Source organism: Ochlerotatus camptorhynchus, unplaced genomic scaffold (genome assembly GCF_037179485.1).
Source record: "Ochlerotatus camptorhynchus isolate MF236.1 unplaced genomic scaffold, CSIRO-AGI_Acam_v1.1 ptg000428l, whole genome shotgun sequence".
Taxonomy (NCBI): Eukaryota; Metazoa; Arthropoda; class Insecta; order Diptera; family Culicidae; genus Ochlerotatus; species Ochlerotatus camptorhynchus.
The window spans coordinates 556,166-576,491 of record NW_027040914.1 but is presented as its reverse complement, the minus strand read 5'-3'; the positions used below and the strand labels follow the sequence as shown (position 1 = coordinate 576,491).

Here is a 20,326-nt window from a genome sequence, read left to right as displayed (position 1 = left end):
TTCGTAGAACCGACATCACTGACTTCCATCTGTTTTGTTTTTATTCAACACAGCTGACGCGTTGACAGAACGAGGGAAAAGCAATTATTGAAAAAATTGCATGAACGAGGGATGCTCCAGCTGCAAAACAATGCTTGGGAATTTGGATGATAGATGGTGCTAGTGCGCATGCAAAATACGCTTGACGATATTTTTCGAAGAATTTTCTTCTAAGAGTTATGTCTGTTTGTCTGTGATTAAACTATGAAATCACGCAATCATTCTCTATCGTATTGTAGAGAGTGTTTATGTGTGAGTGTATTCGGTCCCGGAAAACAGTATGGTTCTTATTTTTTCAGATTGTTTCTGGAGCAACAACTGAAAAAGGCCCATCAGCATTTGCAAACAAACCATTCTCAAGCCTTTTCCTCTACACGATGATGCTGTTGGTTTGCGTGGGCGGTGTTTGCTTCGTGATACAAGTGATTTAGAATGGGTTTGTTGCTCCAGAATGTTTATTTTGCTCCAGCTCCAGCAACAAATTTATTTCGACCTCTTCGACAAACATCGTCGCATTACCAGATGGCGTTCCACAAACGAACCTGAGGACGATCCGTGGGACCAAGACAGTGTCATCTAAGGTGAAAAGACGGTGGCAGAATAATACACAGAACGAAGCTACTAATCAAAGCTCATCAAGAATCGTCAGAATTTGTTCGATTTGAGGTTCGGTTAACTTATCAGAAGTTCCAAAATGTCCAGAAGGTTCTCTTTGAATCCATGAAGATCAATGATCTGAACCTGGAAATTGAGGGAAAAGTACTTAATTTGGTTAGTTTTTCATCTTCGTGTAAAGTCATGCACATGGTAAATGAGACAATTTTCATTTTCAAAGTGTTTTTTATGTTACTTCATACGCGAAGTTAACGATTTTCAGAGTTGGTTGGAAATGCTAACATGAAGCTTTAGTGTGATGATTTATTAGCTAGAGAATGATCTTTGGAAGAGGGTAGGTGGATAGTTCCGTTAGAGTACGGCAGTATGAAAATTGAATAGAAGTTGAAAATGAGCGAAGGGCCATTAAAGCGACAGTTTACAAGATGGACGCACATTTTTGCCTAGCCCGTACGATGTACGCGGGGACTTGAAGTATGTCTCCAAGTCCACAGGCAAAAATGTGCGTCCCTCCTGTTGCTCATAAACTGACTGCGGCTGTGGAATAGTTCTAGCGACGTTTTCATCACTACCTAAAGCCCCACGTTTGCGAGAGCATTTCCAGTCGATGGTGTGTTATAATGCAGTTCTTCTTTACCCAACTATTGTGTTGCTCCTCTCGTCATGACCAACGTGATCATCTCAGAGAGAAAGCAGTAGGGTGGTTGTTGCGTGCTGTACCATCATCAGCATTGTTGACGGCTACTCCCGCCTTGAGTTGTTACATTCAAAGTGTTTTTTATGTTACTTCATACGCGAAGTTAACGATTTTCAGAGTTGGTTGGAAATGCTAACATGAAGCTTTAGTGTGATGATTTATTAGCTAGAGAATGATCTTTGGAAGAGGGTAGGTGGATAGTTTCGTTAGAGTACGGCAGTATGAAAATTGAATAGAAGTTGAAAATGAGCGAAGGGCCATTAAAGCGACAGTTTACAAGATGGACGCACATTTTTGCCTAGCCCGTACGATGTACGCGGGGACTTGAAGTATGTCTCCAAGTCCACAGGCAAAAATGTGCGTCCATCTTGTAAACTGTCGCTTTAATGGCCCTTCGCTCATTTTCAACTTCTATTCAATTTTCATACTGCCGTACTCTAACGGAACTATCCACCTACCCTCTTCCAAAGATCATTCTCTAGCTAATAAATCATCACACTAAAGCTTCATGTTAGCATTTCCAACCAACTCCAATTTTCATTGTTATCACAATTATTAAGTGCAAGTGCAGTAAATTTGAGCACGATTTCATAGTACCAGCTCCAACCATGGATTTTATCTCTGTACACATGATGATGCTGTTGGTTTGCGTGGGCGGTCTTTGCTTTGTGCGCTTTTTTTTACAAATGCGAATGGGCTCTTTTCTATTGTTGCTCCAGATATCTTGACGCTGATGACATACTTTGGCCGATGCGGCTTCGTGGGCGAAAACCGCCGCCGCTCGCGGATTCGAGTGCCCCTCTAGCAAATCATCGCACGTCATTGAAGGTCGCCATTTTAGTAAAAAAATCGTGTACCAAAAATCCGTCGTCTCCTGCGGTTCGTGTGAAATTCACGTAATTTTTGTGCAATTTCGATTCAAGTAGGAGTTTAAGTGCACGGTAACGGTTTCCTTCGGTCGTGAATGTCAGTTTCGTGTGGTCACGGCGTCGTGTAAAGTGCTAAAAAGCGACGAAAAACAAGGGGACCCCGTATGAACAGGAGCTGCGCTTCGTTCGCAACAGTCGCACACCAGTTTACACACGGAAAGCTTCCAGATTCCCGCAAGTTCGGAAGCAACAAGTGAATTTGGGTGGATTTTTTTGCTCCAAAACAGTGGAAAGTGTGGAAATTCGCCCGGCGGTGGGCTAAAGTTGTGAAAAGTGCATGGAAATGTGCAGTTTTAAGGCATGTTGAGTTCGAATTGCGCGAAATAGTGCGATTATTTTGAAAAGTGCTACTGGTTTTGACACTTACACAGCAAACCAATACATCGAAAGAGGGCAAACGAGTTTTATTTTCGTTGTCCGTTTTGTATTTACCAGCGCAGTAAACTACTGGCTTCGTCGTCCTCGATATTGGTTGGTTCTGCTGGTGCAGCATAAAAGTAGCATACTCATGCGCGCGCTCGCATACACATACACATAGACGGACACAACGAGCGTGTGTGTTGTTATAGGCCGAGAAGGCAGCACATTATTGAATCGCGCACGTATACCGCCGTCGCGGCGCGGTGCGGCGCCCTTCTTTCATCTTCCGACGACGAGCGAGGCGATTGAGCAGCAGAGGTGGTGTGGATTTTGGATTGGATTTTGATCGTTCGTCGTGTGTCTTCTCTGTGCTCTTCACGATCGAAGCTCAACAACGCAGCGTTGGGATCAAGACATTTTTTGCTGCCCCTTTGTGGACGCCTTGTTGAATGAAATTTATTTTGACGGTGAGTATTATTTTGATTTTTGTTTTAAGAATAAACCGAATGAGTGTGTAGTGTACGCTGTTGATGTAGTTGATTCGAGCCACGGTCTAAATTCCTAAACGTGATCAAAGTTTCGCACGCAATCAAGGACCGAAGCTTCTCGGGAGCGTGCATTTCTAGAACACTGTGAAATATGCAATGACGGTTCGTGTGTGTGTTTTGTTTGCTGGTTCTGCGAAGCAGCTTAAGCTTAAGGTATGCGTCGACCAAAAGAGATAGCGAATTCGTTTATTATTCAGTTCCAACCTGGATCGGGTATCAAGATTGGGTCTGTTTGTTTTCTGACAAACGTCAGTTTGATCGTTTGTTTTTAAAACCCAGCTCAGGTTGAGGTTCGCACTGACAAAAAGTTCGGTTTCGCACTGGGTTGGAACTGGTTCCAACCCCGATAATAAACGAATTCACTAAGAGATTCGAGACTTGCCCTGGGGGGTAGTAGACTCGTTCGTGTTCGTATACCAGTAACCACCAAACACCACACCGGAAAGAAGAAGAAAGAAGGGAAAGAATTTTGATAGCTTCCGGTAAGAATGGGATAGAGCAGACGCAGCCACAGCCAGGGACGGCGGAGAGATAGGAAGATGAGCTCTCAGCGAAGAATACATTCGAACGAGAAGGTGAAGATGAAAGAAGGATTCGAAAATTTCTTGGCTGAACCGATCGTCGTCGCCGTCGTTGCGTGTGGTACAATACTGCTGCGGCGTGTGATTATATTGGTTTGATATATGATCGGGATGAAGCATAAATTATTATGCGCAGATGATGATAGTTGGACGAGGAGGTACGAAAATGGGAGGCAAATCAGAGCGATGCCTATAACTAATGATTGGGGACCGTCCCTCGTGCGTTCTTCAGGAATGTGTTGATGGGAGCCACGAAAGGTCGGAATTGCTTCTGTCACTGGAATTCGGCAGAATGGCACTAAGAAAAATAGATTGGTCTTACATAGGGCCTAGCAAAACGGATCTGTGGCGGATTTTCGTGTTATACAATGCAGTAACTGCAAATTTATCAATAATGACTACAAAGTAAGAATTTTCGATGGAAACTGGGACTACATATTAAATGATAACAATTTCAAACTGAGTAGTAAACATTCATTTATGAGTAGCAAATACTCATAAATAAGTAACATTTTTAATCATTTAATGGGTAGTATCAGTTTCGAAAATGCTCACAACTGCATCCTTCACACTGAATTGTAAACAAGTGACAACTGATAACAGAAGTTCAGCTGGTGAAGTGATTGTATTCGTTGTACTCGGCAAAGTGTTCTAAATAAATTGTTAGGGAAACTAAGGGCAAGAAAGTCACCCGTGGCAAAAGTGCCACTATGTAAGCTTTTTTGAATCCAACTCATTTCCAGATTTATGGTTGTCAAAGGCAATTTTTGCCTTATTTGCGGTAACATTTCCGTAAATGAACGTTTGAATCAGGCATGTCAGGTTTATTATAAAAAGTCTTCAATAAGATCGACGAAATATGTACTCAAATGTCTTCATCGCTCCTATAAAAGGTCCGGGAAAAATGTTTAATTGAAAACTACCAGGTCTCAGGGTTTATTTTGAGCTTTACCCAAACGGGTGTGCGGCAGTGTTGCCAGGGGTGACGTGAATCAAAAGTGCATTTCTACCCTCTAGGGTGTGGTAACCAATCCTAACAAAACCCGAAAAAGTGCGCGTTATTTGGGATGCTTCGGCGAAGGCTGGTGGCGTCTCATTAAATAGTATGCTGCTTAAGGGCCCGGATCAGCTCACGGCGTTGCCAGCGGTTTTATATCGATTCCGTCAGTTTTGGGTGGCGGTAAACGCAGATATTAAGGAGATGTTCCACCAAATATGTATGCGAGAGGAAGATAAGTGCGCACTCTGCTTCTTGTACTGGAAGGATAAAACGCAGTCACTGGAGGTTTTTATCTTGGACTTGGCGACCTTTGGTTTATTTATTTATTTGTTATGGTTGCATTAACATACTAGAAATAGTCCCAATGATGTGTTGGAAAAAAAGTACAGATTATACAGACGACATACATATACTACAGTTACAAATGAAAATAACTAGGAAAGCATTGTGAAGTTACTAAAAATTTATAAGTCTTAAATTTTTCACTTAGCTGTTAGGCATCAAGCGCCTTCGGTCAGCAAAAAAGGCAGAGAAGCTTCGGCAAAGCATATTCCGTGTCAAGTGGAAATCGAACATCGACGCTACTCGGTTAACCACTCGCTGCAAGCCGTAAATAGCGCTCCCTATGCTATAATTAGTTCGAAGAAGTGGAAGTCTCAGCATAAGACTGTTGCGTAGTGATCGAGGTTGAACATTAATGTTCACTTGTTGCAGAATTGCTTCGCAGTCGATTCTTCCTTGCAGAGTATCGGCGACGGTTAAGGCTCTGAAAACATCTCTTCGGATACGTAAGGGCTCGGCGTTGATCAATTGGCAGCGATTCTCGTAGCTTGGAAGACGCAGTGGGTATCTCCAAGGCAGCTTACGGAGCGCGAAGCGAAGAAAACGTCGTTGAACAGATTCAATTCGCTCGGCCCCATTATTGTAGTTCGGGCTCCAGACAGCAGAGCAGTATTCCAACGTAGATCGTACGAGAGAGCAATAGAGCGATTTCAAGCAGTAAATGTCCGTGAAGTTCTAAGTAATCTTGAAGACAAAGCCAAGCGTTCTGGACGCTTTGTCGACGACATACGATATGTGGTGTGAGTATGTCAGCTTTGAGCCTAGAAAAACGCCTAAGTCTTTCACGCAGTGCACCCGTTCGATAGTCGTGCCTAGTAGTTTGTAGTTGAAAATAATCGGTTGTTTCTTGCGTGAGAAAGTAATAACTGTACACTTAGCTGGGTTGACCACCAGTCGGTTTAGACTACACCAGTCAGCAAAGATGTCAATCTGATTTTGGAGAGAAAGGCAGTCGGCGAGTGAGCGGATGCGCAGAAAAACATTCAAATCGTCTGCAAATGATAATCGTCGCTCTGTAGGAGAAATACCAATGGTCCCAGATGGCTACCCTGAGGTATACCGGACTTTGCGCAGAAGCTTGCTGAGCGACAAGTACCCAAAGTTACTGTCAATTGGCGTTTCGTGAGGTATGAACGAAACCATCTCAAAAGATTCCCACGGATCCCTAGTCTATCAAGCTTAGCGATCGCAGTTTCGTGGTTCAGCTTATCGAAGGCTGCCGTAAATGACGTCTGTAAATAATGTCCGTTTGGATCCGAGCAATCAAACTGTCTGTGATGTAAGACGTTAGGCACAGCAAGTTCGTAGTTGTGGAGCGCCCAGTTATGAATCCGTGTTGATCTGTACTTAGATATTGCTTGCAATGCGCATTCAAAAAGTTTTGATACAGCACTCAGCGACGTGATTCCCCGGTAGTTGTTTACGTCGCGTTTGCTTCCCTTTTTATGAACAGGAAACATATCCGCAGTCTTCCAGCAAGACGGAAAGATGCCGCTGGAAAGAGAGAGCTGGAATATGCGGCGCAGTGGATCTAAAAGACAAGTGATGTTCTTTTTAAGAATAATCGACGGAACACCATCGGGTCCAGCCTTAGTTGAAGTCTTAAGTTTAGATGCTGCTCTAGAAATCGTATCTGTAGTGGCTTCGACCATGCTGAGCGTTTGGTTGATCAAAGGAAGATTACTGGCCGCGGAAGTAATGATATTAGCGGAGAATTGCTCGTCTTCAAACACACTAGCAAATTTGGCTGAGAACAGGTTGCAAATGTCTTGTTGATTTCCAGCAGTTTCACCATTAAAAATCATGGAAGAGGGTAAGCCAACTTCCCTGCGTCGCTCATTTACGAAGTTCCAGAAGGATTTCGGGTGTGATTTTAGCCGCCGTTGAATCCTCCTTTGATAGCGTTGAAAACAGAGACGACTTAACCGCTTATACTCGTGGTTGAGTCTGACATAGTAGCATTTCAGCGGCAGTGTGCGGAGTTTAGTAAATCTTCTGAGAGCAGCCTTCTTAGTTCTTTTCAACGAGCGAAGATCTTTCGTCATCCACGGGACGCGAGAGTCGATATGGATGATCTTTTTGGAAACGTGTCTGTCAATGACATATGCCAAGACGTGAGAAAAGGTTTGTGCAGCAATGTTGACGTCTACAGGATCTAGAATATGCTCCCAATCTAGGTTAGACAGCACATGGACGATACTGCGATGGTCAGCTCTACGGAAGTCATATGACACAGCGTTTGGAGTGCTGGTGAAATCATGGACAATATTATTTCGATCACGATAACTAAAGCAGGGTAATGATGCACTTCCTTGACTAAAGGTTCGGGTGCCGTGGAGAGGAAAGGAGCTGTATCACGAGCACTCACAAAGCAGAGATCCAGGGTGCGGTTGTTTTCATTCAACAGGCCATTGATTTGTGACAGAATTGCGGTACTATAACTGTCCAGGAGCTGGATGGTTCCTACGTCGAAAGATGAACTCTCGTGATCAGGACAAAAGAAACCACTATGGGTTGGAGTCCATGCAATGTCCGGTAGGTTAAAATCGTTAAGAACAATAACTTCGTCGGAAGGGCCTGCTTTGTCTGAAGTGGCCAAGACGGATCGACAATGTGCGTCAATAAGCTCCAAGTCACGGGTTCGATCTGGAGGAATGTACAGTGCACAGAGAAGCAATTGACGATCACCAAGTTGAATAGTCACCCACATTTGTTCAACCCTGTTCCAGGAAACTTCTGCTTTCAGCTTGGAATTAACTGCGTTAAGGACGCCTCCCCCAGTAGTTTTCCTACAATTATTCGTGTTTCGATCGCAGCGAAATATTTCGTAGCCAGCACCAAAGACATAGTTTGAAATGGTTCGATAATTGAGCCATGTTTCGGTCAAAACTAAAATGCCGTACTGGGGCGATCGGGGGCTTCCATCAGACTTTCTACGGTGCGTCTCGGGGGCATTGTTGATTCGTCAGATGAGGGGATTAAGGGGTGACTATTATACTGGGTGTACCTAAAGGGGCTGGCATATCGAGAGGTGCTGGTGTCCCAAACGGTGTGCCCGTTGGAGAGCCACCCGGAATAGTCTCTGGAACAGCAGGGAGTGCTAGGATATCAGGAGGTAGCCACACATTGTTTTTCGCCTGAGTATCCTCGAATTCTCTGTATACAATCCCCTGTGGCCAAGTTTCAGTGTTCAAAGCGTTCTCTTTTAGTTTCATTGGAATGTCGACCTTGTAGGAGATGAAGTTCATCGATAGTGGGTCGGTGCCTTTTTTCACTAAAGAGACAACTTTAACTGGTTCAGTCGTTCGCAGTCCATCACGAACAAGTTTCTCAACCACATCTCTCTTAACACTGGGGTGAAGATCACCTCGACGGCGTTTTGAGGGGCGATCATGATTCGGTCTAGCAGATGTACCTGTGCTAGCAGCATTAACTATGTGAGTGAGTTGAGCGACCTGATTGTTGTTTTTGGCCATTTCGGTTTTCAGCTCGGATAGCCGGTCAGCTGACTGCCTATCACCGTCGAAATTACGTTACCGAGGGATGAAACAGTGTTTCTGAATTGGGCGTACTTCATCAACTTGCTACATTCATCACACATCCAGAACATATTGATTTTCTCGTGAAGAATCCTGACGAACGGCAAGTTCAAGAACGGAATTAATGCCCTATACGCGTAAAATGCCCAATAAGCAGATTACTAAATCCAGATGTAGGTGGCGCGTCGAATGTTAGGCGAACGATCGAAAGGTGGTTTTTGCAACACCACTAGCACAACAAACAGAAAATTCCATGGATGACTTGGAATTTCACAACACCAAATATACGGTAAAACTAAATAAAGTCAAAACGAATCAACTGATTTCCACTTTCCACGTAAATTCACAAAACTAGAGTTTACAGAGGTACACGAATAACTTCAGTGAAGTGTCTTTGAATGGACTAAAACAATCAGAAACCGGCTGCGAATGAGCAGTGTTACTATCAAAACAAACTGACAGATTGAAATTTTTTGGTGCAACCTGTTCACCTGCATCGGCGCCGTTCGTCAAGAACTTGAACGCAAAGGAGCATGCACATCAGTTCCCACGTGCCGCAGAAGGTATCCTGCGCAGTCACTACGTTGAGAATTATTTAGATAGTTTCGGAACCGTTGAAGAAGCGAAGAAGGTAGCGGAAGAAGTGCGACATGTACACCGGAACGGAGGGTTCCACCTACGTAACTGGAACTCTAACTGAGATGAAATCTTACGACATCTGGGAAAGACCAAGGCAAGAATCTGTACATGGGCGTTGGCGAATCAACGGAACGGGTCTTGGGCATGCTGTGGAAGCCTTCTACGGACGACTTGTGCGTGCTTTTCTACTCGTATGAGCGACGCGATGCGAGATCTCATCGCAAGTGGTAACGTGCCAACCAAACGACAGGTACTTCGCTGCGTAATGACGCTGTTCGATCCGCTCGGGCTACTTGCTCCGTTCCTGATACACGACAAAGTCCTGATTCAGGATTTGTGGTGAGCGGGAACCGATTGGGACGAAGCTATTGGGGATGCTGCCTACGACCGGTGGAGATGATTAAATTTGTATCGACTGTCAAAGTCCCGAGATGCTACTTTCCACGAGCTACCGAAGATACCTATCGAGAAGTGCAATTACATGTTTTCGTCGATGCAAGCCCTACAGCGTATATGGAGACGGAGTGATATGCTGTGCACTGGTTGCTGGTAAAGCTAAAGTTGCCCCTCTCTAGCCCATGTCGATTCCGAGGCTTGAGCTTCAAGCCTGTTCTCGGAACACACGTTTTGAAATTTCTGCAGGAAAACCACACGATTCGGGAGTTCTATGGACAGACTCTACCACAGTACTCCAGTAACCTTTCGTAATTAATGATCCGCTCGACCGCAGTATGGTGCAACATCGATGTTCGAATCTCTTCTATGGTGTTCATGGACGATGGTAATGTACTTGGCCAGTCCTGCTCAGGTCTATGTAAGAACTTTGGTCCGTCATACCACTTGCTCTCGTCCGAAAAATACGGACCGCATCCCCATTTGGCCGCTTCGTCGGCAGAGTTGAAACGCGTACTGTGGCACTGGATACGATCGGACCCTCGTAATTTCATGCCCTTCGAGAAATATTGGAAAACACGAATGCTGCGGAATGGAAGCTGTCTCCTGCAGATACCGCCAAATCCGCTTGGCGTGCACCCAGTGATGTTCGGATGGATTGCTCTGGAACTGACTGAAGTAATTCACCGCTGCGCTGAGATCTGATCTGGACGTCACCATCAAATAGGTGAGGTAACCTATCAGCTCACGATATGGCTTCTCCAGCTTCTCGTCCGTGTCGTTCTTCACAAGTTGCAGACCCGCTTCCATGGGAGTTGATACGGGCTTGCACTTCTCCATTTCGAATCGCTTCAGGATCGATTTCGTGTAGTGTTCGCCCATGTCCTGCATCGAGAACTCCGACTTCAGCAGTTTCTTGATGGTACCGATGACACCCAAGGAACGAGAGACGACGAGAATATCATCGACATACAGCAGCAGGAACACCTTCTCACCATCACGCTCACATACGTACAGGCAGCTGTCACTCTCGGATCTGCGAAAGCCGATCTGGGTTGCAAACTCGTGAAAATAGTCGTTCCACGCCTTCGATGCCTGCTTCAAACCGTAGATGGATTTGTTTAGCTTACAGACTCGATCCCCCTCCTCAAATCCTGGAGGTTGACGCATGTAGATCTCCTCCGATAGATGACCGTTCAAGAACGCCGTCCGGACGTCCATCTGGTGGATCAGCAAATTCTCCTGGTTTGCCAATCCCAGCACCATTCGAACCGTCGACATCTTCACCACCGGAGCGTAGGTTTCAGAGTAATCATATCCATACCGCTGCGTGAATCCTTTAGCTTGAACACCCATTTGCAATCCACCGGTTTTCGTCCCGACGGTAGATCCACCAGCTCCCAGGTATTGTTTTCAGCTAGTGATTTCAGTTCGTCCTTAATGGCTTCACGCCACCGCGGCCAATCCTCTCGCGACTTCATCCTTTCAATGGTGTCCGGTAGGTTCTGCACGTAGTTCTCCGCATTCATCGCGTACGCCAGGCATGAGTAGTCGCCCAACTTTGCCGGGGCCTTCCGTACACGTACGCTTCTTCTCGGGTTAACCTCTTCTTCCACCAGTGTTTCAGCGTTGTCGTCATCCTGGTCGTTCTTGGAGGGTCAACTTGTTCATTTGCTGGCTCAATTGCAACTACTGGTTCATCTGGGACCACCGCCTGCGATTCCGGTCGGGTCCAAACCGGTTGCGCTTCGTCGTCTTTGACATTTTTCACAGGTTCTTCGCTGGTCGACGTATACCTTGATTCATTCACGATGACGTCACGAGCAAGAAACACCTTCTGCTTGTGGCTGTCCCACAAACGATACCCGTTCGTATCGTAGCCCACGAAGTAACATACCTGGCTACGCGCGTCTAGCTTCGATCGCTTCTCCTTGGGAATGAAGCTGTAGGCCTTGCTCCCCCAGATTCGGAGTTTGGACACGTCTGGTTTGTGCCTGTACCACATCTCGTACGGCGTCTTCTTGTTCAACGCCATCGTCGGGCTCCTATTGACGATGTACACCGCCGCTTGAACTGCTTCGCCCCAAAGCTTCTTCGGTAGGCCAGAATCTTGAACCATCGTCCTCGCTTTATCCAGGATCATCCGGTTCAAACGCTCGCTTACGCCGTTTTGCTGTGGCGTGTATGGAACGGTGTACTCCACTAGCATTCCACGGTCTCGGCAGTACTGCTGGAACTCGTTGCCGACGTAGTCTCCGCCGTTGTCGCACCTAAGGCGACGGATCTTGCTGTCGAAATGCCCCTCAGCCATGCTCGCGTACTGCTTGAAGACCTCCAGTACCTAATTTTTCGCCGCAAGGATGTATACGGCGCTAAAATGGGTAAAATCGTCGGTGAATGTAACGAAATACTTTTTTCCGTTCCAGGCTGTCGGGGTCAGGAAACCGCACACGTCACTATGTACCAGCTCCAACGGCTTGTTGCATCTCGGAACTGGTACGTCTCCAAAAGGCTGTCTCGCATGCTTCCCAAGCACACAAGGTTCGCACACTTCGTTGTCTTGAAATGCGTCCTTCCTCAGCACCATGTAGTTCACCATCTCGTTGCGCACCAGAGTCTTCAGACCACTCTTGCCAATGTGGCCGAACCTCCGATGCCACAGCTCGTACTCGTTCACCGGCAAGACTACCAGCGCTCCATCCACTGGTCCACGCTTCACGGTGGCGTTCAGCACGTACAGCTTGCCGGACAATTTACCAGTGGCAACCACTTAGCTGCCGTGCTTGATTTCCACAGCATCACCTCCAAACGTCACACGCATCCCAAGCTTGCCGATGCGCCGAATGGTAAACAGGTTGTACTGCAGTTCCGGCACGTACAGGACGTCATTCACCACGCTGTTGATTTGACGCTTTCCGACCATCGAGACCATGCTTACCGTGCCAGAGTGATAGCTGTACACGACCTTTGTGGAGGCCACCACGATTGGCACCGGATTGTCCAGCTTCACCACGTCTTGAAGGCAATCCGCTGACTGCACCATGTGTTCAGAGGCGCCTGAATCGAGAATCCACCAGAACTGACTCAGATTCCCACCGTCACGCTTCGCTTCACCGTCCGACTCCGTTACAAACGCCACTCCGGACCCAGCGACGTTGGCCTTTTCCTTCCTCTTCGGCTTCCCGGACGACTTCCGTTGGTCCAAGTCCTTCTTCATGGGGTAGTTTACGCGTTTGTGACCCACTTTGGCACAGGAAAAACACTTCATCTTGGGCCGCTCACTGAAAAACGCCGACTTACCATCCAGAGTGCCTTCTGGTTCGCAGTTGTTCTGACGCTTCACGTTTTCACTCAGCAACCTGGCCTTCACAAATTCGAGTGTGCACTGATCCGCCGGCAGGGTTTCGAGGACTGTCACCAGCTGCTGGAACGATTTCGGCATGGTTTGCAGCAAATTGAACATCACCAGCCGCTCGTGCATCACGATGTCCGCCGAGGCCAGCTCCCGGATGATCCTCTCGAACCGCAGCAGGTGCTCTTCCATTGGTTCCGCTTCGCTGTACTTCATTACGGTCAGTTGCTTCTTCGCGAACAAGTTCTGCAACGTTGCCCAGATCGACTTCGGAGTAGACTTGACCTTGATGTACTCCAGCTGCGAATCTGCGATCTTCTCCACCAGCAACGACTTGCAACGAGCTTCCAGAAGTTTCCGCTCCGCCAGCTTGGTCTCCTTCTGCGCCTTTACCTGTGCCGTATCCGTTTCAGCCGCTTGGATCTCCGGAATTTCGTCCGCTTCTCGCCGGATGCAATCGACCAGCTGCCGCTCCTCCAATAACGTCTCCTCCCGGAAACTCCTGTTAGGGAAGTTCTTTCCGTCGAAAAGGTAGGGCTTCTGTTCCGCTTGCATTCTTCCGGTTCTTCATGAAAAAAAAAAATCGACTAACAATCTTCCGTTTCCAAGATTTACAGGATGGCTGGGCCCATAACCTGTTGTGATAGCAGAGAGTTATGCAAAGACGACTACTTCTGTCTGTGGTCAGAGTCGATGTTAGCGCCACGATAGGTCCTGACGTCGATAATGTCGGTGAAGTGCCGTCCATCAATCAGAACGTGGTCGATTTGCGATTCCGTCTGCTGTGGTGATCTACAGGTGTAACGATAGGGGAGGCTGTGTTGGAAGAAGGTGCTACGTATGGCCATGTTCTTGGAGGTGGCGAAATCGATGAGTCGTAGGCCGTTCCCGTTCGTCAGCTGGTTTAGCGTTTAGGTCTCCTATGATGATCTTGGGCAGCGATCGTACTCGCGGTCGAGCTGCGCGTAAAATGTGTCCTTGTCATCATCAGTGCTTCCGGAGTGAGGGCTGTGCACGTTGATTATGCTAAAGTTGAAGAATCGGCCCTTGATCCTCAACCTGCACATTCTTTCGTCGATCGGCCACCAACCGATCACGCACTTCTGCATTTCGCCCATCACGCTGAAATCTGTGCCCAGCTCGCGTGTGTTGCCGCAACTCTGGTAGATGGTATGATTACCTCTAAACGTTCGCACCATGGATCCTGTCCAACACACCTCCAGCAGCGCTACGATGCCGAATCCGCGGTCCTTCAGTAGACTGGCGAGTATTCGGGTGCTCCCGATGAAATTGAAAGATCGACAGTTCCACGTGCCGAGTTTCCAATCGCAAGTCCTATTTCGTCGCTGGGGTCGTTGCCGTTGGTCTCGGTTCGTATTCCTCTGTTGCTGATTTTCCGTAGCAATGCTTTTTTACGGCTGGCTCGCAGGGCCTGACGCCAACCTTCTAACTTTCCGGAGGACCAGGGTGCACAGTTGTGCTTACAGGATCAGCCAGGGGTGCACTCGGACGTAGATCAGCCGCCCCTAACATGCGAAACAGACGCTGTTGTGAGCCGCTCCTCCTGGAGAACAGACGCTCAGGCTTGTCGAAGCAAACCCCCTACCCCCCCCCCCCCTTTCCTGTCAGCCTATGACCAAAGTTCCCCCCTAAGGTTGCTCACAGTTCCCGGCCGGTACCACGGGGAGGTAGGGATAGGAGTTGCTGGGAAGAGGCTAGTGATCTCAATGGGATCCTGTTGCGCATTACCCAGCATTAACCGACCACTATAACCCGTAGTCCGCAAAACTCCAGCTTTTTGCTGCGAAGTTCAGCGTTTTTCAGAAACCGGGAACAAAACTCACTTTGTTACATTTTGTTGCACTTGCACGACCGCGGTTTGGGGCAAAACATGGCAATGCACTTCGTGTTCAATAAATGGTTGGTTGGTTGGTTGTCTTTATTATAGAGATTTTCAGTAATGTTCAATAAACGTTATTCGAAATTTAAGGAAAAATTTCGGGAAAAATAGTTCACCAGTTCACTGAGAATTCAAACGACGTAAAAAACAAACTCATATCATATAGGTACAACGATAAAGTCACGCACAAAGCTGGAACATTTTGCTCCGCGGCAAGTGTTGGCAGCTTTTGTAAACAAAACAAATCATGTTGCCATACTATATTGCTTGAGTTTGGGTGGCTGTGTAATAATTAACTTCCACCAAATACTGTATTCACCTAGATTCTAATGGTCCCTTTTCGATTTTTTTTTATTCTTTCTCCCGAACAGGTTTCAATAATGCATCTAGACACGGCAGCAATACTTCCCGGACACGCAAGGCACATGGTGACGTGTGACTGAACACAAACAATAGCAAGTTCCTTTATCGTCATCCAGGGAAAAGCGTACCACTGCACATCGCGCCCGCATCACAAACAACATTCCATGGTTCTCCAGAAGGAGAAGGAACCAAGAAAGGGCCTGGGGCCTTCACTGCCAACCGGACCGGCAGCATCGGCGGTAGCCGTAACCGGCAGTGGGGCTAGCCCTTCCGATGCAGTCGCCATAATGTCGTCACCTGCTTCGTCGTCGTCGGTGCACCACAACAATGAGCAACCGGTCATCAAACGGCAACGGATCGAAAAGGAATCCGACGTCGTGGATAGCAGTAACACCAGTGTCAACTGTGCGGCCAGTTCCAGTGGGAATTCGTCGAATGGATCATCACTGGTCGCATCCGCCTGTTCCAGTTCCACGTCCCTGTCGTCATCGCCTCCAACGACGTCGTCATCGTCGGCGGCATCATCGACGTCGGGATCGTCTTCGAAAATCTTGGACAGTAGCAATAGTAGTAGTAGTAGCAGCAGCCGCAGCAGCATCGGTGCGGGATCAGATGAAGACGTGCTGCTCAAGCAGGTTCAGGACTACCAGACGCTGTTCCAGGGGGCAATTGCGAAGCAATGTCTCTGCGGGTTGGAAACCGAGGTGCTACTGATGTCGTTTCAATCGTACTACGTTTGCTCCGGGAACAGTTCCCGGGGGGTGCATCGGCAGCTGCTGCCGATGATTGAGTGGCCGTTCGAGTACCTGCTGAAGTTCCTCTCCAACGTGCAGCTGCTGTTCGATACGTACTTGAAGCAGAACATCAAGGGAACCATCTGCTCCGGGGTGATGGATCTGTGTAACTATTTGGTGAGGAGCGAGCATTTACATCCGGACGGCGAGTTTGTCGGGATGAACATCGATGAGATTATAGGATTATGTAACTACAATAACAAGTTTATCAACTACCTGTCCGGACGGATATTGTCGTCGTTCCTGATAATAGTGAAGGACGATTTGGATGATCGCTGGTTGGAGAAAATTGTGGCCAATCTGTTCGATTTCAATCAGCTGGACATACTGGCAGTGAAGAAGGTTAACTTTAGTTTGGACGTCATCCAGAGGATAGTGGAGTGGAAGGACGAGACAGAACATCCGCTGGATGATTACATTCCGGGACAGGAAGCTGGTAGCAGCGGTGCGGGGGCGTCCAGCTCGATGGGATATCATCACTCTCTGCCTGCTGCTGTTCCATCGTTGGAAAGCAATTACTTTGCGACACATTACGGTTCGCAACAGTACGGTAGCGAACCGTCAGTGAGTAGTATTTTTAGTCCTTCGTCGTCGTCAGTACATCCTGCACCAGTGCATCACAGTAGTTTAATAAGTCATCCCTCCGTCCCCCATCCGCTGTCGTCTTCCGGTCAGGTATGCCATATTATCACCCTAACGGATTCGGAAAGTTTCGACACGACCCGAATCAAGTGCGAGACGGTCAACAAGCTTGGGAAAAAGTGGCCAGCGCTGGTGGAGGTTGTCAGCCGGATGATCAAAGCCCTGTCCGGGTCGCAGTCGCAAAACCCTCAAAGCCTAACGGCGATCGCTACCGAAACCTGTATTCTAACATTCCTGCGGCTATGGGAAAGCATCATCAGCGTGAAGGCGAATCTTTCCGTGGTCGAAACGCAACCGTTCCACTCACAATTGGATCACTTCCAGTTGCTTCTGCTCTCCACCAAGAACTCGGTCATCTACAAACAGATGCTGACCCTGTTCAATGAAGCTCTCTGCTACGGAAGTACGCTGGCGCTGCAAGATTTCATCCCGGATGAAGTGGGCAGTTTGGCCCATAATGTGGTCCGTTGCGTCAAAGACCATCGGATATTGGACAAGATGCCCAAGTCGACGTACACCAGTCCGTTGGGACTCATCGGGTACAAAGGAGAGTTGATACGGTATCATGACAGCAGGTTATCTCCGGTGTCCGATCAGAATGGTCGCGTTCCCTCCTCAGGTGAATGTCTTGCTGCTGGAAACAGTGGTGGTCCCGGAAGTACCAGTCACAGCAGCAGCAGTAGTAGTAGTAGTAGTAGTAGTAGTAGTAGTAGGGGTGTCGCAACCGTTGTCACCTGCGGCTACGATCGTACTTTGATGCAGAAAATGGCTCTGCTGGTGCTGAAGGCGGTCGCCGTCATAGTCAAGGAAATCCGATGCGATTCGAGCGACTCCAGCGTCGATAGTAGCGATTTCGACATGCAAGAAATCCAGATGATCGAACGCAGTATTCGGGACGTGGTGCGGAAGCTGGAAACGTTCCTGAAAATTCAGCTCGAGTTCCACCCGGACAATCACTTCAGCAAGGTGCTGATTCACCTGTTCGACGATCAGGACGACTACCTGGTGGAGGCAATGGTGTGTACGCTGGACGTCACGTCCGGAATTTCGTTCCGGAACAATGCCTTCCCGGAGCTGATCGCCATCCTGAATCCGGTTTATACCTTCATCGAGTTTTCCAACCTGGGACCGAACATCACCCATCTGTTCCTGGATCTGCTCATCAGCACGGAGACGTGTTTCTTGTTGTACCTGCTGCGCTTGCTGAAGTACGTCCGCCAGAATTGGTCCATGTTTACGCAGAGCTGCCTGACCTACTCGCAGCACAACAACTACAGCAACGCGAGCACGCTACTGCAGAGTATCCGAAACACCAACATCGTAATCAACCCGAACAGCCAGAACGTGATCCTGGACAGCGTGATGACGGTGCTGATCAGTTTGCGGTTGCAGATCAGCCGCCAGGTTGCTGACGCCATCTTCCCGTACAACATCGGGCCCATCCTGAGGTTGATCGAGAACTGCGAGAGTCTGTACGAGGGTAATGAGTTAAGTTGAGGTGAGTACCCGATTACTGCTTGTTGTTTTGCCCGCCCAGAAGAAACGCGCAGAAGAGGGAGGGGAACGGCTCCGTTATTCTCCAGTGTGTATTTATTCATATTAGTTTGTTAGCGAATTACAATGTTTGGTGCGGAAAACAATTTCAATATAATGAAACTTTTTTAAACGATGAATATCGGTTTGAATTTTAGAGAATGGCTGGGAAAGAAATACGCTGACTTCCCAATCGGCGCTAGTAGAGGGTATGTCTGTAACGCATTTAGTTTAGATGGCAAATTGATAATGGTGGTTCATTGAGCTCGATTTTGGAATGGAGACTTGGATAAGCAAGCGATAGCTCTGTTTCCGTGGCACCTGTGGGTAGGTTTATCCAATCAATAGTTGTAAGCCAAGTCCATCTTTAGTCTAATTCTATGGAAGGCCGAAGCCCAAATCCTTCTGATTTTCCATCGTTTCCGTACGGTCAGATTTTGCCCCAGTTCGTACAAAACTCTGTTTCCAAGGAAGTAGCATTTGGAATGACCAGGCTTCGACCGCCTTAACCCGCGCCTTTCCATGATAGCACAGGGGATCCATAACGTTTTGGGTTTGTCTCTTTGTTTGTCAATCTGCCATTAGGTAGTCAGTAGAAATACTCAGAGGGGGAGAGATGGGCGGATAAAACAAAATACAATTCGGCAGCAGGGATTTGTACCTAAATTATCTTGCAACCCTTGCTAGAAGCTAGCATATCACATGACTTTTACTTTTGATTTAATTTACGTGCAAAATAATAATAGAGTGCATCGCAATATTTTGCATATTTCTTGGTGCCATTAGTTAACCAACTAAGATCAATTAATCAATAGAGTTAGAATATTGTTTTTAATTACTGCATTCAGCACTTCACAACCATATTTTGAGTATAACATAATGCGTATTGTTGAGGGCATTTTACCACATGCCAATTTAATAAGTAAAATAACCTCAGCATGGGTGAGATTGGAATCATACAGCACTTTAATATTCTCGTCAGCAGATTTGAGTGTCTTGGCCTGAAGTTTAGACATTGATGGACCAGGCAATGTACTTATGTAGCCAACTACCCAACCAGCCGGCGCCGGTGGTGTAGTGGTAAGCGTGACTGCTTTCTAACACCCCGATGGGTCTGGGTTCAATCCCAGCCGAGGTCGGTGGGATTTTTCTGAGGCATAAAAATCTCTGGTCACGTCTTCCTTCGGAAGGGAAGTAAAGCCGTTGGTCCCGGCCCATGTGTGTTGAATGGGTGCGATATCCTACGCAGGTGTGGAAAGCTGCCTTCCTGCACATTCGATTGCCGTCAATGGATGGCAATCGATGTCCGTCGGTGATTGGCACTAGATTGCGGAACAGAGACCGACGTTAAATAAAGGAAAGAACTACCCAACCAGGGATTTTGCCAATGGATCTGCCATTAACAATAGGTATGTCACTATCACAAGAACAAACTTCCTTAACCATTGTGCAATGTTCATGCCTTGCACAATCAATGCCCGAAAATTCACCCAAGACAGGATTTAGTTTTTTTTGAGCCAAATGTGCTGATACCATGGCTTGAACTGCTTGGACCTCCTTGTCAATAACATCATATGCCCACTCTTGTGGGACTCCACCTGTTGCGAACTCTGCCATCTTCCTAAACAGATCCTTTGCATATGGTTTGTGTGCTGAAACATATTGTTTTGTGGTCTTGTTGCTGATTGACTTCTTCAGCTTATCATCAGTTAGTGCATATGTGGCAGTATATGCACAGAGCAGTGCAATATCCATTCTTGAGTGAGGTAGATGTTGGCCTTTAGATTGAGCAGAAGAGTTAATTGCAATAATTAAATCCTCTTTCCTGGCATAAACACCCTGAATCAATGCATCATTATGCATATCGTCAATAGATTTGCGGGAGAAAATTGCGCCAGCAAGTGGAGTCAGGACAATGTAATTAGCCTCGACTGCAATAGGTGTGTATGTGTTCAAAATATGAATGGCAACCAAGGAAATTTGTTTCATTGTAAGAGTGATTCCTCTGTTCACTGAAACTTTGGGGGCATCAAGTGGTGCTGCAACACTTTTGAATGTTG

At 47.2% G+C, this 20,326-nt stretch overlaps 1 protein-coding gene across 1 annotated transcript; it reads left to right on the top strand.

Moving 5' to 3' along the window:
* Window positions 1-2,171: 2,171 nt before the first annotated feature.
* Window positions 2,172-19,319, top strand: lin (protein lines homolog). Its single transcript, XM_065234016.1, has 2 exons — window positions 2,172-3,107; window positions 15,306-19,319. The coding sequence occupies exon 2, from the start codon at window positions 15,462-15,464 to the stop codon at window positions 18,228-18,230; it is 2,769 nt and encodes a 922-aa protein (XP_065090088.1). The 5' UTR covers window positions 2,172-3,107; window positions 15,306-15,461; the 3' UTR covers window positions 18,231-19,319.
* The last annotated feature ends 1,007 nt before the right edge of the window (window positions 19,320-20,326 follow it).